At 34.2% G+C, this 16,777-nt stretch overlaps 1 protein-coding gene across 10 annotated transcripts in view; it reads left to right on the top strand.

Moving 5' to 3' along the window:
* The window catches only part of Nbea (neurobeachin), a 673,150-nt gene that overhangs the window by 372,832 nt on the left and 283,541 nt on the right, over positions 1 to 16,777 (top strand). For all 10 annotated transcript variants that reach the window (XM_063232848.1, XM_063232849.1, XM_063232852.1 and 7 more), the window contains 2 exons: positions 11,924 to 12,032; positions 15,032 to 15,198. In XM_063232848.1, the coding sequence (XP_063088918.1) occupies positions 11,924 to 12,032; positions 15,032 to 15,198 (276 nt within the window). The remainder of the gene's footprint in view (positions 1 to 11,923; positions 12,033 to 15,031; positions 15,199 to 16,777) is intronic.

Here is a 16,777-nt window from a genome sequence, read left to right on the forward strand (position 1 = left end):
TGACTTAAGTTTTCAAAACTGATTAAAAGTCTGAAGAGTAAGATATTCATTGTACTTCAAGTAAAAAGAAACCTATGTTCAATGCATGGTTCCAAAACTATGTCAAAGATAAGTAGATAAAATCACCCAGAAAGAAAGATCACTTTTTCAAAAAGATAAAGGAAAATAACCATGAAAACTAGAAGTGGCATAATATTGCCCAAGTGTTGTAAAAAATATAGTTCTTAATTGCATATGCACTAAAAATACTTTCAAAGAGCAGAGTGGACCTCATTAGTAAACAAGGTAATCAATTATTTCTTGTGTTAGTTTTGGAATCTAACTTGAAAGTTTTTCTTTCCTTTTTTTTTTGGTGTTTTTGTTTTTGTTTTTGTTTTTGTTTTGTCCAACTACTAGTGATTGGATCTAGGGCCTTCACACTAAGCTCAGTCTCCACCACTTCTTTCTCTTGAGAAAAACTCTTACCGAGTTATGAAGCTGGCCAGGCAGAATTCTGACTTGCTGCTCTCCTGCCTCAGCCTCATTTCTGGAATTACAGTTTTGTCTCCATTTTCAGTAACTTAGAAAGGGTACAATATAATTTAAGATCCTTTCCTTGAAAGTATATTTTAAAATCATTTCTAGGGTAATATCTTCAAATATTTCTGTGTGAGGTAATAGATACAGTTCCCGTAAATAATGAAGTAGCAAAAAACTTAGAAAGAATATCCAGGCTATAACATCTATGAGTGCATATTCCTAAAAATTTGAAAGGTTGTGTATGTGCCTTTAACATATTCCTAAAAATTTGAAAGGTTGTGTATGTGCCTAGGGCTGTGCACAGGGTCTGCAAAGCAGTAAGAAGGCCTTATACTGGTACCTTCTGCTGATCTTGGTAATAGGAAATAAATGCTAAGATGGTATTTGAAATTGGCCTTGTTGAACCAAGGAGTGTTGGTACACCTTGCAGGATCTGGTAAAGACCCACCCAGTTGACCCCAGTCAGCCAGGGAACATCAGTGTGCTGTGCAGGGATTGCTGAAGGTCCACTCACCGAACTCTGCTCAGCTGGGGAGCACCATGTTCACCATGCAAAGCCTGGGTAAGGCCTGCCTAATGACCCCAGCTACCCAAGTAGCCTCGGTGAACCACACGGGATCAAAAAAAGGTGAACCCGTTGACCCTATTCAACCAGGAAGTCTACCTCCTATACAGACCACCATCACGAGCAGGAAGCACCTGGGACTTTGCATTTGGCTACCCCGAGGGAGTACAGGAAAATAACAAAACTCTCAAACCTCTGCCTTATCCCAAACAAGTCCAGGAACATGAACATAAAAAAAGTATAAGTCATACCCCTGAAATTTCTAGTGATAGCAAATGAGGTAAAGAACTCCATGAAGCTATAAAATAAATTAGATCAGAAATAATCTTCCAAGTAAAATAGAAAATGATAAATGTAATGAAAGAATGAGTACATCTAAAGAAGAGATAATTAAAAAATACATAGTTTAAAAAATAGAGGAGCATTGGAAAATAATGAAAACCTTGAATGAACAATGTAGGAAAGATTTAGAATGCATGAAATAAATTCAAAGGGATATCCAGAAAATCAAAACTTTCATCAAAACCTGGCCAGATCGCTTGAACTAATATGAAAATAGACTTTCAAAACTTAAAGGCAAGATTGTAGCTAGTGACCAGGAAAGGAAAGATTTTTAAAAATAACAGGGAACCACAAAATAATCATACAACAGTGACAAGATAATGCAGAGAAAAACCATAGAAGTTGATAGGTGCAAACAAAAAAATTATCAACACAAATGATATAAAAAGTATATTTGAAGAAGAGCACAAAATTTTCTAACCATGGGGGGGGGGAGACTGACATACAGATAATTGAAGAATCTAGAATTGTAATTAGCCATGACAAAATAAATTTATACCCAGTCATTTCATGGTCAGGATCCCAGAAATTCAGCATAAGAACAATATTAAAAGCTTTTGGAGAAAAGAAACAAATCACATATACAGGAAAGCCCATCAGAATCACAGAAGACTTCTCAACACAGAAAATCAAGAAGAGCATGGAGTGAAGCATTTCTAATCCTAAAAGAAAACAACTTCAAACCCAGATTGGTGTACCCTGAAAAACTATCCTTCAAAATATCAGGTATAACCATTAAGGTAAATAGCCTCAATTGATCAATTAGAAGAAACAGACAGGAAGAATGGATCAAAAAGAAAAGAAATCCAACCATATGCTTTATACAAGAAACTCATATAATGCAAAAGAAAATTCATAGACTGAAAATCAAAGGATGGAAAACAATACTTCATGCAACAGAAACTAAAAACAAAATGCAAGAATAGATAGCCTGTTGGAAGAAAATGTGAGCTTCATGCAAAGAATGATCTAAAGAGATAAAGAAGATTAATACTCATTAGAAGACAATTTTAAGAGGAAGAGATAACAGTCTTAAATATATATGCACCAAATATGGGAACACCCATCTATATAAGACAAATAATAGACATGAAAAATCAAATAAGCAATAATGCATTTTAACAGGAGACTTTAATACTTTTTGATACAAAGAGACAGATCAAGTAGACAAAAAAAATCACCAAACAGCAGAGCTGAATCAAACTTTGATTTGGATTTAGCAGATGTATACAGAGTATTACATCAGCAACATCAGAATATACATTTTTCTCAACTGTACATGTACTCTAAAGTAATCTAAAATAGACCATATACTAGGCCATAGAACATGCTTAAGTAAATGCAAAAGAATTGAAATTATCTCATGCATGTTATCAACCATATTGCAATAAAATTGGAAATTAATGATAGACCATAAAATCTCCATAAATACATAGAAATTAAATAATACCCTCCTAAATAATCATTGGATCACAGAAGAAATTAATATCTACACACAAAAATGCAAAAGCAACTTACCGGAACATGTAATAAAAGGGATTACTGGGATGTAATAAAAGGAGTCATCAGAGGAAAATTTTTGCAGTGAACTCTCACATCAGGAAAACAAAAGGAACACATATAACAACCTGATACTACGTTTAAAACGTCTAGAAAAAAAGATCAAGTTAAGCCCAAAAGCCAAAGAAGGGAGGAAATTATAAAGATCAGAGCAGAAATTAATATAATTGAGACTAACAAAACAATACAAAGAATTAACAAATCAATGCATTGATTCTTTGAAAGAATAAATAAAATTGATAAGACCTCAGCCAACCTTATAAAAAAAAGAAACTCAAATTCACGCACTAAGGAATGAAAATGGTGAAATCACTATACACTCTGTGGAAATATAAAAGATCATCAATACCTACTTCAAAAACCTTTACGCTCAGATCCTGGAAAAAGATGGCAGACAGATAACAGCAGGCTACAGAGGCTCTCTGAGATACGCAACTTAGAAATACAACATAATACAGTGTGGAGAGTCCCAAACAGAGGGAGATGAATTATATCAACTCAGCATGAGAAGAACCAATCAAACATACAGTCTCGATGCTATGATTGTAACAGCTAAAGTCTCTGTGCTCTCGCTGCAGCACCGGACTCACACGGTGGTAACTTACTGAACTGTCGACTTACTGAGCCGTCTGAAACCCTGCCACTTCAACTCACTGGAAACACACTTGCACTGAGGATGGGAGTCAACGAACGGAATGGAGAACTGAGCTGGTGGGGAACCTGCATCAACCTGAAGTGAGTGAATGGAATAAAACCTTTCCATAGGAAAAAAAGGAACTCCAACAGATGACATTCTGGGACTGAGCAGACTGGCAAGAAAAGGAACTGCAGTGACTTCAGTCAGCTGCTCCCTTCTCAAGCGGGATTGGTGCAGAGCACTTGACCTGAGTCACACCCCAGACTGAGACACAATAGGCTAGCCCAAACCAAGTCCCTATGCCTGGCGGTGCACCCTAATGTAGTGAAGCCCTCAGCAGGTTGACTGACCTGGAGGGGAGGGTCCAGCGTAGGCTGCCCCATTCAGTACCTCTGTAGTACACTGCAGTGGGCAGGAGCACCTAGCCAGCACATTTCAGACAAACTATAACCAACAAAGAAAGAAACTGGGGCCTCCTATATACACCTGTATGGAAGGAACAAAAAATATGAGAAGAAGCAGCAACAAAAAAGGGTCCCCAGCCCCAACCGTGAGAACATTGATCCAGGAAAGGTAAATGTAAAGGAGTTTGAGGACAGCAAACATGCAATATCAGACACAGCACCAGTGGACATAAAGCAACATCTTTAGGACCTCATAGACAAGTTCAGAAGTGAAGTATTTAACCAAGTAAAACAAGATATCAGTAGAATAATAAAAGAAATGCTAAGCACCTGTCAAGAAAAAACCGGTGGAAGAATGGAGGAAAACAAAAAAAGGGAGAATTGTTTGATGAAGAAAATAGAGAAAATACATAGAATACATGAACAGGTTCAAAGAGAATACCAGGAAGTTAAAAACTCCATTGGAAGCTGGCAAAACTGCTTGAAAGAAAATAAGGTTAGATTATCCGAACTGGAGGACACGTTTGCAATGTGGGATCATGAAAGGAAAAATTTCTTAAAAATAACAAGGAAACAAGCAGTAACAATACAAAGGCTGGAAGACAACAAGAGGTTCTATAACTTAAGAATGTGAATGAAGAAGCAGGGGTACAAACAAAGAACTACAAAGGCTATTCACAGAAATAATCAAGGAAAACTTTCCAAACATAGGAAAAGAAAAAGATATTCAGATGTATGAGGCAGACAAAACTCTAGCCACCTATAATCAAAACAGAACTACACCCAGCCATATAATAATCAAGACCCCAGAAACCCAATATAAGAACAGAGACAAGCTATCAGAGACAAGAAACAGATTACTTAAAGGGAAAGCCCATCAGAATTACTGCAGGCTTCTCGATACAAACCATAAATCGAGACGAGTATGAAGTGAAGTATTCCAAGCCTTGAAAGAAAATAACCTCTAGTCCAGATTGATGTACCCTGCAAATTTGTCCCTAGAAATTAATGGAGATACAAGATGCTTCCAAGATAAAAAGGAACTAGGGAAATTCGCAGCCACCAATCCAACTCTACAGAGAATACTACAGGACATTCTAAAAAGAGAGAAAAGCACCAGGATTCCAGGAACTGTGGCTGCGAGGCCCCAATGAATGGTGCAAAAAGTGAAATGAAGACAAACAGACAACTAATGATGGAAAAAGAGCACAACAAACATGAGGCAGAGAGGGTTGAATATAATTTCTAATACAGATGACCTACATACACTAAATTAAGGAAAAAGAGAATTGCAGGTAGAGTGGATCAAGAGGTACGGTTCACCGAAATGCTCTTCATAGGAAATATAATTAACCTGAAGAAGGGTATATGAGCTGAAAATGAAATATGAGATAACAGAACTCTGTGTGTTAGGGAACCAGAGAGTAATAGGGGCAACTGAACCAGTATTTATGGATAGGTTGGAAAGACAGGCTTTAATAGGTAAAGAAATACAACTAGAGATCAAGTCCAGGAGTAAGAAAGTTCAGAAACACTTAGGTAAATAGCAGGTTGCCCCCCAATATAAAACCAAGGGAGTTGGGGATACCCAAGAATGCAGAGTACAACCTGGGTGAGTGAAAGGGGAAGAATAGTCTTTTAAAAAGACAGCAAGGAGCTGGGGATTTAGCTCAGCGACATAAGCACCTGCCTTGCCACTGTGTGGTCATGAGTTTGATCCCCAGTACTGATAAAAAAGAAAAAGACAAAAAAGAAAACAAAAAGACAGCAAAAGATTTTGCTAATAGTGCATCAGGAATTAAAATCCATATTACTCACACCACTCTGCTTAGATAGAACTTATTCCGTCCCAGTTTGTGTACAAGCACTAGATCTGAGGGCCCAGACAGCTATCCCAAAAATATCAGGAGACAGCACAGTAATCGTCTTTAATTTCCTATTAACTTAATCTGGATATGTGTATAACTTATACTGTTATATCATGACTGATCTTAGTTAAATCTGATTTGCTTGATTGCTGTTTATTATTGACAGATTTTATTCAAAATTATTAAGGTTGATTATAAGGGAGTATTATAAAAAAGTAATATACCAACAAATTGGATAATGTCATTGAAAGGGAAAACATTCCTCAAAACATAACATCAAAAGTGAGTCAATGAGAAATAGAAAACCTGAGAACTACCATAACAATAAATAGTATTTTGGTAACTTTTAAAAAGTTGCAATAAAGAAAAATCCTTGACCAAGTGCTTTCCCTTATAATCACTATCAAACATTTGAAGGAGAATTAACAAGAATTCTTCCAGAAATGCCCAAGGGAAAGAAAAAAATGAGAAAAGAAGGATAAAGTGAAAAATGTGCTTTGTGAATGGCCAGGGGAAGGGGGTTAAAAAGAGGGGATGGGAATGTTGGGGGAGGTAACAGTATATCACATACAGATACAAATTCCTTATAATGAATGTGATCATTAGTATACCTAAATTGGAGTAATAAATAAAAGGTATGAAATAAAAATAATGAATTTTTAAAATTCTTCCGAAACATAAAAGATTCTATCTTATTCTGTCAGGCTAATGTTACTCTGATACCAAACTCTTATAAGAAATAGAAATAAAACTATAAACCAGTCTCTGCACACTTTTACAGCTTCAAACATTATGAATATAGATGCAAAACTCCTCAACAGAATACTGAAAACCCTATTCCAGTAACATATAATTTTAAGTGGTTACACAGTATAACCAAGAGCTGCTTATTCCATGATTACAGAATTGATTTAATACATGAAAAGCAATCAATGTAATATATCAATAGAATGATTGGGGAAAATCTCATGTTCATTTTAATAGGTACTAAAAGTATTTGACAGTATTCAAACTGTGCAATGACAAAAAGACTCACTTTCTACAGAACAGAAGGAAACAGTCTGATAAGTCACATGTGTGCGCGCACACTCACAAAATTACAAAAAAACTGATTTTCTCTAAAATTTTCTCTGAAATCAAGAGCAAGACAAAAATGCCCACTCACCATTGCTACACAAAATGGTTCTGGAGGTTCTAATGAAGGCAGTGTAAAAAGAAGAAGTATCAATTCATTATTTATAGCTGTCAAAAAGTTGAAGCAATCAAAGTTCCAAATTACCATGAGTGGATAAACAAACTGGTGGTGGTGTATGTGTACAATGTAATATAATTGAGCTCTAAAAGTGAATGAGATTCTGATACAGACTAATACAAGACAAGTGAAATTTGAAGGCGTTGTGCTAAGTGAAATAATCCAGTCAGAAAAGGATAAATAGTGCATGGTTCCATCTGTAAGGATTACCTAGTATACTTGGATTCATAGACAGCAAGTAAACAGTGGTTACTGGAGGCCAGAGGTGGAGGATGTAATAGCTTTTTGATAATTGGAATTTGTTTCTCAAGACAAAAGAAGTTCTGTGAATGAATGATAATTGTGTTAGCAAAACAAAGCGAGTATATATTACTTCACTGTATACTTAAAATTGATAAAACAAATTTCATGTTTTATTTTTATTACAATTAATTTTTTAGAGTTGCTTTTTATAAATTTAGCCAAGGAAGTTCAACACTTGAAAATTTCAAAATATTGTAAAGAAATTTAAAAAGCTATAAATAAATGGAAGAACTTCTCTGTTCTTGGACTCAAAGCTTAATGAATTTTGCAATGACACTACTCTCCAAATTTATCACAGAGTCAGTGTAGTCCCTATCAAAACTTCAACTTCTTCTTCTTTTCAAAAATGTATAAAATAATACTATTCTTAATGTGGAATTGCCAGAGGCACTGAATAGCCAAAAAGTCTTTAAGAATAAATTTATAGGACACTTTTGAATTTCAAAATTTAATGCAAAGCCACAGTCAGCAAGACAGTGTGGCACTGGAATAAGGATGGATTTATAAACCAGTTTAATAAAATTGAGAGCTCAGAAATAAGCCCATACATTTATTGTCTGTTGATTTTCATTGAGAATGCTAAAGCATTCCATGGGGGGAAAGATGATTGTTTAGCACATAATGCTGGGGCAACTGAGTACCCACATAAAAAGAATAAATGTGCATCTTGACTTCACATCACATGGAAAAATTAATTCAGAACACATGAATTAAGTGTGAGAGCTACAAGTGTTAGAATAAAACATAGCTGAGAATTTTCATGAATTAAGATTAGGCACTAGTTTTCTTAGGCATGACATCAAAAGCGCAAGCAAAGAAAAATACACACTTTCATGGTTAGCAAAATTCAGCCTGTTGGCGTGTTAAAAGGTATTGATTACCAAGAAATTGGAAAGGCAAGTGTGGAAAAAGAGAAAATGTTGGTACGTCATGTGTTCGATTTGCCTAATATCCTGGATATATACAGACTTCTTACAATTCATCAATAAAAAAGGATAGCATAATTTGAAATTTATGGAGGATTTGACATTCTTTTCCCAAATAAGGTGTACATGTAGGCAGTGGAAGGATACTCAGCTTCATTGAATCCTTAGAAAAGTACAGATTGAAACCACAGTGACATGCCTTTCAACACTCACTAGAATGATACTACTTGTTAAAATAGAAACAAGGGTGGGCAAGGATTTGTAGAAATTGTACTCCTTACACACACAGTTTTGGTAGATGTGTAAAATGATTTAGCCACTGTAGAAAAGTATTTGGCTATTCATCAAGTTAAATACAGTTACTGTATAACCTAGCTGTTCTACTATCAGATATATCCTCAAAAGAATTGAAATCATGTTCACACAAAAACTTGCACCCAAAAGTTGATAACAGTGTTATTCACAGTAATAGGTGGAGACAATCCAAACAGACATCAACTGATTAATAAACAAAGAAAAAATAGAAAAGAAAAGAAAGAAAGAAAATAAATGTGATGTAGGCCTATAATACGATGCTGGCAATAAAAATGAATAAAATACTAATATATAATACACCGTGGATGAACTGGAGAATATGCTACATGACTGACACCAGACACAAGAGGCTACATATTATGTGATTCTAATTAAATATCCAGAATATGGCTTGAGATTTCACTCAGCGGCATAACGGCCTGCCTGACAAGCTTGAGGTCACGAGTTCAATCTCTGGTACCAAATAAACAAATAAATAAATATCCGGAATAGAAAAAATGATGACAGAATCTAGATTAATGCTTACCAAAGTTAGGAGAAAAAGGAAATTAATACTAAATGCTAATAGGTATGTTGATTTATATTTGCATGTATTCAAATTACTTCACACAATTTTTTAAGGTGAATAAGGTTAGGATAGTAAAAACATTCATGTTCTTCTTGAAACCTCAGTAAAAACTTCCTGTGAAAAAGAAATACATATTTCATCACCAGTGAAATTTGTTTTTATAAGTTTCTTTCAGAGTTCAGATTTAGGACTGAGGAAGGATAGTTATGTCTTACTGGTTAAGTGTTTTCAGAGCCAATCTGTCTAGATCAGGAATTGAGTGAAGATTTTGGCAGGAGCGTGGTTAAAACATGAGGTGTGGAGTTGCAAGCCAGATTGGAAAGGAAGTAAATGTGAGCGTGAGATGAAAACCTCTGAGAAAAATGGAAGAATTGAAGACTGGACGTTATAGTAAGCCGAGAGCTTATTTTTGCCTGGGATGTGGTTGACAATAATGAAGGGGAAAAAGAGAGAGAACATCAAGGATAGGAGGGTGTCACCTGAGAATAAGCTCTTGAAGGTTAGAGGGAAGCCAGTTATGTCCAGTCATTACTTTATGAAATAAGCTAAAACGCGAGATCGTTGGAATTACCAAGGTCAAGGAATAGTGAGCTGTTATTGAATCGGCCTTCAATGTAGATAGTGAAGTCTGCATGCTTTTTCCTTGAGGTAAATAAAACAACTACATTAGTTGACATATGACCAGTAAATATTGGAGATGGGACAGACTTTCAGATAATTATTTTCTCTGGTGTGTCTGAGACAAGTCTTGTTACGCAGAACCCTCCCCCACCACCATATCACTTTGCTTTGCCAACACACTCCTTTGTTCCTGCAGTTGTTAACTAGTAAGCAGCCAGATGATGAGCCGTTCAGCTGTCTCCTGTTACCTAAATTTTGTAATCTGCACTAATTTACACATACTGGATTTCTGATTTTCTTCAGCCTTCAGCATGCTCTATGAAATCACTGAATTGCATGCTCTGCCTTGAATGTCCTTTCTTTTGAAGCCTATCTAAAAAAGTACACACTAACAATTTCATGAAGAGTTAAAATTTAGAATTCATAGTATAGTCTCACTGTATCATATTTAACTGGGTTCAGCTAATCAGTTCTTTTTACTGTCTGTGGAGAGCCTGCGCATTGAGTTACCTGTACGGCTGGCTTTGGGCTGAGTGGGGATAAGCACCTCTTCTCTTTGAGGCTCTCCAAGTGGTGTGTGCTTTTCTTACCAAGGAAGAAGGCAGAGAATTCTGAGAAAGCTAAAAGCCGCAAGACGTGTTATGCACTAGCCTCTGGAGTCAAGCACCACCTCTGCTGTATTGGTTCAGGCACAGGAAGTCACAAGGAATACCCAGTTCCAAAATGGGTGAAAAAGTCTCCTCTTTTTGATGAGGCAATGACAGTAGCATTGCAAAAACAAGTTGGATGGAAAACTGTTGGGGACATCTTTAGAAATAAAATGGGACACAATACTAGCACCAAAATTTAAAAGAGATCTCTTTTGTCTCACATTTTTAGTCCACAGTTGACCAACTCCAAGGCAGGGACACATGGCCCAAGGGTCTGGCAGAGGAAAATGCATCATGTCATGGGAGCTAGGAAGCAGAGACACTCAAGTAAGGACACAGAAATTGAGATATGCCCTTCCAGGTCATGCCTCCTGTGATCTGCCTCTGGACAGCAAATCAGCTTTACTGCCCCTGTAAACCAAAAACCTTCGAGAAGCCTAGCACATGAATGCATGAGGCTTTCTGAGGGCATTCCATATCTAAACCATAACACACATTACAAAAGAAAAATGAATAAGTCCCCGTGTATATAGATGAAAAGATTGCCAAGGCTAACATTTTCCTTTGCCAGACCTGCCATGCCTGCCTGCCTTGGAATTGGACAACTATGAACAAAAATGGGAGACAAAATAGGCTGACAGGGGCTAAGCATTTCTTCTCTTTGAGGCTCTCCAAATACTATATATTTCAATATTTGTGTTAGAGTGGAAGGTAATGAATATATCTATACTTTGCTGTATGTTTTTAGTCCCTGAGAACACATAAAATGAACAATAATGGCTATTTATTTGTTGGAAATGAGGTGATCTGGAAATCTTACTACACATTTTACAAGCAATTTGAATCTTTAAAAAATGCATAATTTAAATTTGCTCCCAGTTACATTTTTTACAACTTCATTTCACTGTAGTTCCATATTAGAACTTTGAATCTCAGCTAAAGGAATTTTAGGTGCCATTTATTTCCATCATTCATAATACTGTAAAGTGGGAAATAATTCTATAGATTTCCTAAGATACAATCATCAAACTTATGTGTGAAAATTCATTTCTAAATAAAATGTGTTGACTAGCCATTTTAAACTCCCCAACAAAAGTCCTTGTTTTTTCTTGATATATATATTATCTGTATAATATTTTTTAATTAAATTTGTCATTGGTTCTCATAATACACTGCTTAACAGAAATATTACTGTGTGTTTTATGGACTGTTTCTTTATTTCAAATTCTACAAAATTATATTTTAAAATATATAATCCACTATATAATTATATAAACTTTGTATAATATTATGAATAAATAATATTTGAAACAGTATAACTTGATTATTTCAGAAAAGTCAGAATGACCCAAGCAAAGAAGAATAGTGATTCCAAATGCATTTTTCTTTCTAGATTACTGTGCCATGCTATGAAGGACCATATAGTTCGTGTTGCAAATGAGGCTGAGTTTATTTTGAACAGACAGAGAGCTGAGGATGTACATAAACATGCAGAGTTCGAGGTAAGGTTTGTAAAGTAAATTGAATAGTTTTCCTGTTTTAAGTTAAACATCATCCATATGTAGCTTCATATAAGAAATGCGTTTTTAAACATAAAATTTCACTGAGGGCATTTGAGATACTCAAAGGCTTTAGTTAGTGTCAAAGGGAGCACTATTTTGTTTGTGTCTCATTTCCAAAATGAAGAAATCTCTCCTGCATTATGCCCAAACACTTGGTAGACTAAAGTCATTCTAAAATGCAATTAAGATTTATAATATAATTACTTTAGTTACTAAGACAGCAGAGGTTTGCATACTACTAGGTAGACATGAACACATAATGTGGCTTTATGAACTCATGTAGGAATCAATAAATCAACTAATTTAAAGTTTTAAAAATAGCATCTAATTAGTAATTTTCATTCAGTTTACCAAGCAAAGCATATTTCAGCATGTTTTCAACTTACAGTAGTCTTGAAAATAATAAATAATTCCACCAATTTATGCAAATGCAGTACTCCAACAAGTGTGGCATGGCTAGAAATCTGAGCCCACAATTCAGATTTTAATGAATGTTTTGTTTTGTTTTATCTCAAAGCAACTCTCTGATGTTGATGTACTAGGTCTAGCAATCTCTGGCCTAGCCAGCTGCAAAGCAGGACACAGAAAGCTTGCCCTCAGTTTCTTACAAGGCATCTCTAACTCATTTGGTCAAATGAGATAGCAGACAATTGTCTTATGGAATTTTAACAGCTTTATTTTGAAAACAAATCCAGATAATTTAAACTTCACAGAAACCTTAGTGACTAGTGTTTATCAAAGTGAATTTCTATATCACTTCGGCAATGAAAAATGGAAGTTTTTCTCAAGGTATTATGTAATAATGTGGATGACAAGAAAAAAATTGAATTGCTCTTTGAAGAACACATTTATGTATAAAAGTATGTGAGAATTCAAGTAAATAAAAACATGCAATTGATACTCAACTTCTGTTAGTGAATACAATTTAGAACCTTAATTAAATTCCCTGCAGGATCAATTTTGAGGCAGTCCTATTTCCACTAAGGGGATATAATCAGATCAGTATTTATCATATGAAACATTTAAAATAGATTTTTGAGCAATGAGATGTTAATTAAGCATTAATACCTATTTAACCAATATGACTTTAAGCTACAGATAATAATTTTTCAACCATTGTTTATTTTGTTCTCCCAAGGAATTTTTTTCAGACATTTTTTTCCTAATCGCTCCCTAACTGCAGTGAATTTTTAATGCCATCTACATGCTATGTATCTGTGACCTGTATATACATCTGTGTATTATACATTAAAAGAATTAAGTTTTTTTCATACCTCCTTCCCATACAACACTTTTTACCATGACATGGGGACTCCTCCATTATGACTGCATGGTCAAATGTGATAAAAAGGTTTGAATGGAACCTAAAGATTTAATATTTTTGATTACATATATACATATCATACAATGCTAATGTAAAACCAAATTTGACAGCATTATCATTCTTATTTGGTGGACATTTTTAAAACAAATGTGTGAGGGGCTGGGGATTTAGCTCAGCGGCATAAGCGCCTGCCTTGCAAGCAGGCAGTCATGAGTTCGATCCCTGGTACCAATAAAAAGGAAAAAGAAAAAAACAAACCAAAAAAAAAAAAAAAAAAAAAAAACCAAAAAAACAAATGTGTGTTTGTTCTTTATAGGTTATAATGATATTAGTAAATACACTGATTTGTGTATATATAGTTTGCCAAAAACATCACTTTTAAGTTATAAAAGACTATGACATCTTACTAGGACTTTTTGATGAATTTTTTTGTCCTTCATATAGAACTATAATTAGGAGAAAAGTATGTTTAAATTGAGATGGGTATTTCACACTTAAGTTTCTTTAGTTAACTACTGTAATTGTTAAGAAAGAAAAATGAAATTTTAATTTTACTCTCCAATGAGCTGCTGAAATATTAACCTCATTACTGAGGCAGATCCTTGTACTAATTGGTGATTCCCTGTACAAAAAGATAAATTGGAAAATGAATTAATTCTTCTTAGATTACGGTAGGGTTATTTTTCCAAAAGAGATGATTTCTAGTAGTAGTCTGTATCAGAGACAGAAGGAATGTTCAGATATTTTCCATGAAAGACATTTTCACAGAGTCATGATAAATGGGAAATAGTTAAATGTATTTTCTCAGATATATATTCCTAGTTACATGATTAATATTTTCTAGTGTTAAAACTTGCAGTCATGTCTGTCTGTATAACAGTGACTACATACAAATATCAATATTCTGATTAAAGAGGTGTCCCTTCTAATGTCCATGTTGAATCTTTTTCATACACAAATAAACCCATTGATTAGCTGTGTGGCTAACACCAGTGAACATACATATAGACGTAACTAATTATTATGGAAAAGAGGAGTAAGAGTGTCACGAGGCTCTTTGAACACAGTCAGTGTTAGAGTTAGAAGGGAGCACAGAGAAAACCTTGTCTCAGTTCCTCATTTTACATATAGCATATGAAATAGTACAGTGGGAGAAAAATAAATTGTGTGTGAAGTAGAATTAAAATCTAGCCCTATTAAATTCCTTTGTTTTCTTCTGTACTACATTGCCACTAATAAAATGGAAAACTGTAAATTAAATGGTTATTTTCTTTATATATGATTTTCAGGAGCCCTTCTCTTTCGTTAAGTGAAGTACATTATGCTAGTTAAAATAACAAATAGATATGCATTTTCAGTAAACCATTTCTATTTGTAAAACGATTATTTTTGAACAGTAAGATTTTCAGAACTTGAAGAAATCACAGTCAGTCATAACTTTAACTTACAACTATTTAACATATGCATTCAAATACATAATTTTAATAATTTCAAATGTAATTATATGTCTATTTATACTACATAATCTGACTTTTAAACTTTAACTTAGATTTTATATCTTCATTATACATAGTAAAAAAGTTCAACATTACACATTGCTTATATTTCATTACAGTCTCAGTGTGCACAATATGCTGCTGATAGAAGAGAGGAAGAAAAGATGTGTGACCATCTTATTAGTGCTGCTAAGCATCGGGACCATGTGACAGCAAATCAACTCAAACAAAAGATCCTCAATATTCTAACGAACAAACATGGTGCTTGGGGAGCAGTTTCTCATAGGTGAGTTAAAAAAATTAGATGTGAATAATAACTCATAAAGTAATTATAATACACACAAAACTTTCTGAAATTTAAGTTATTTAGAAACTATAATTTAAACACAAAAAGCATAATTCAGTGGTTCTAATCTTCATTTAATGTCTTAGAAGAAAATTTAAAGTTTTTAATGTAGCTCTAATTAATGTATTTCTAATGTATAACTATATGTAACATAATGTAAAATTTGTTCATAAACTATCTTATATACAATTTAAGTGTCATGTATAAGATGTGACTATTCTTGTTTTTTAATTTTAAACAGAAAAAAAAGTAAAAATAACAGTTTCAAAAGAGGCTAGTCAGAGAGTAACTATAATTAATACATGGTGTATTGTTATATTCATAGTAGTTACTCAGAGTGTAAGATACAGACATGAAACATTGTCCAAAAAAGTATTATCACAAAACTTTCTTTTCAATGAATTAGTAGAAACTAAGTGTATAACTATTTTAACCATCGTGTGTGTGTGTGTGTGTGTGTGTGTGTGTGTGTGTGTGTTTTCTTTTCCCTACCTCCTTTCCTCCCTTTTCCCCATCACAGTTTTTATTTACTTTTGAATGGTTTCTTCCCTGTTCTCAGTATCTGTTGTACATTTTGGACTTCATTTACTTTTTCAGTTTCTCACTGATAAAATGATATTTATATATGTGGGTCTGATTTCTTTCACTTATGAGTATGGTTTTGAATTGCATTCATTTACCTATAAAAATCTCAAATTTATCTTTCCTTTAGACACAGTAGTCCTCAAAACAAACAAACAGACACATCTTTTTGTTTGTTTTGATACCAGGAATGAGTTCAGGATATTTTGCTTACCAGGTAGGCACTTATACCACTGAACTATATATCCCTGGCCCAATCACATTTTCTTTATCCATTCTGTGGTTGATGGCCATTTGTGTTGTGTCCAAATTCAGCTATTATAAATTGTACTCCTATAAACATGGATGCACATTTATTGCTGTGGTATGATGTTTTTAATTTTTCTGGGAAGATACCCAGAAGATGAAAAGCTGAGTTGAATGGAATTCTTTAATCCTAATTTTTAAAGCACTATCTACACTGATTTCCACAGTGGTTATACAAGTCTACACTCCCAGCAGTGAAGAAGGGCTCCTTTTTCCACATACCCCTGCCAGCATTCGTTATTAGTTAATTTCTTAATGATAACCATTCTTTCTTTTTTTTTTTTTCTAATTTTTTTTATTTAAGAGGAAAAAGAGAAAAACACAAAACAAAACAAAGCAGTGTAAGTTTACACATAATACAGAACTACAAAAAAAAAAAAAAACAGTAAGAAATCACCTGTTAATAGATTACATAGTATCATCTTGGAAATAGTTGCTCAAATCACAGTATCAAAGAATACAAAGTAGACATTCAAACGGAGAGACTGCAAACAGCTGTGTTCAATGATCCAAAAACATTAATATAGTCAGCTATTTAACATCCCTAAACACACTTGCTGTTATATCCGTTAGAGCTCTTTTTTTTCCCTCCCTCTCTTTTTTATAACAAAATTTACACATTTTGGATTTT

Source organism: Cavia porcellus, unplaced genomic scaffold, assembly GCF_034190915.1.
Source record: "Cavia porcellus strain 051 isolate PalLab524CR breed Dunkin Hartley unplaced genomic scaffold, mCavPor4.1 scaffold_21, whole genome shotgun sequence".
NCBI classification, from domain to species: domain Eukaryota; kingdom Metazoa; phylum Chordata; class Mammalia; order Rodentia; family Caviidae; genus Cavia; species Cavia porcellus.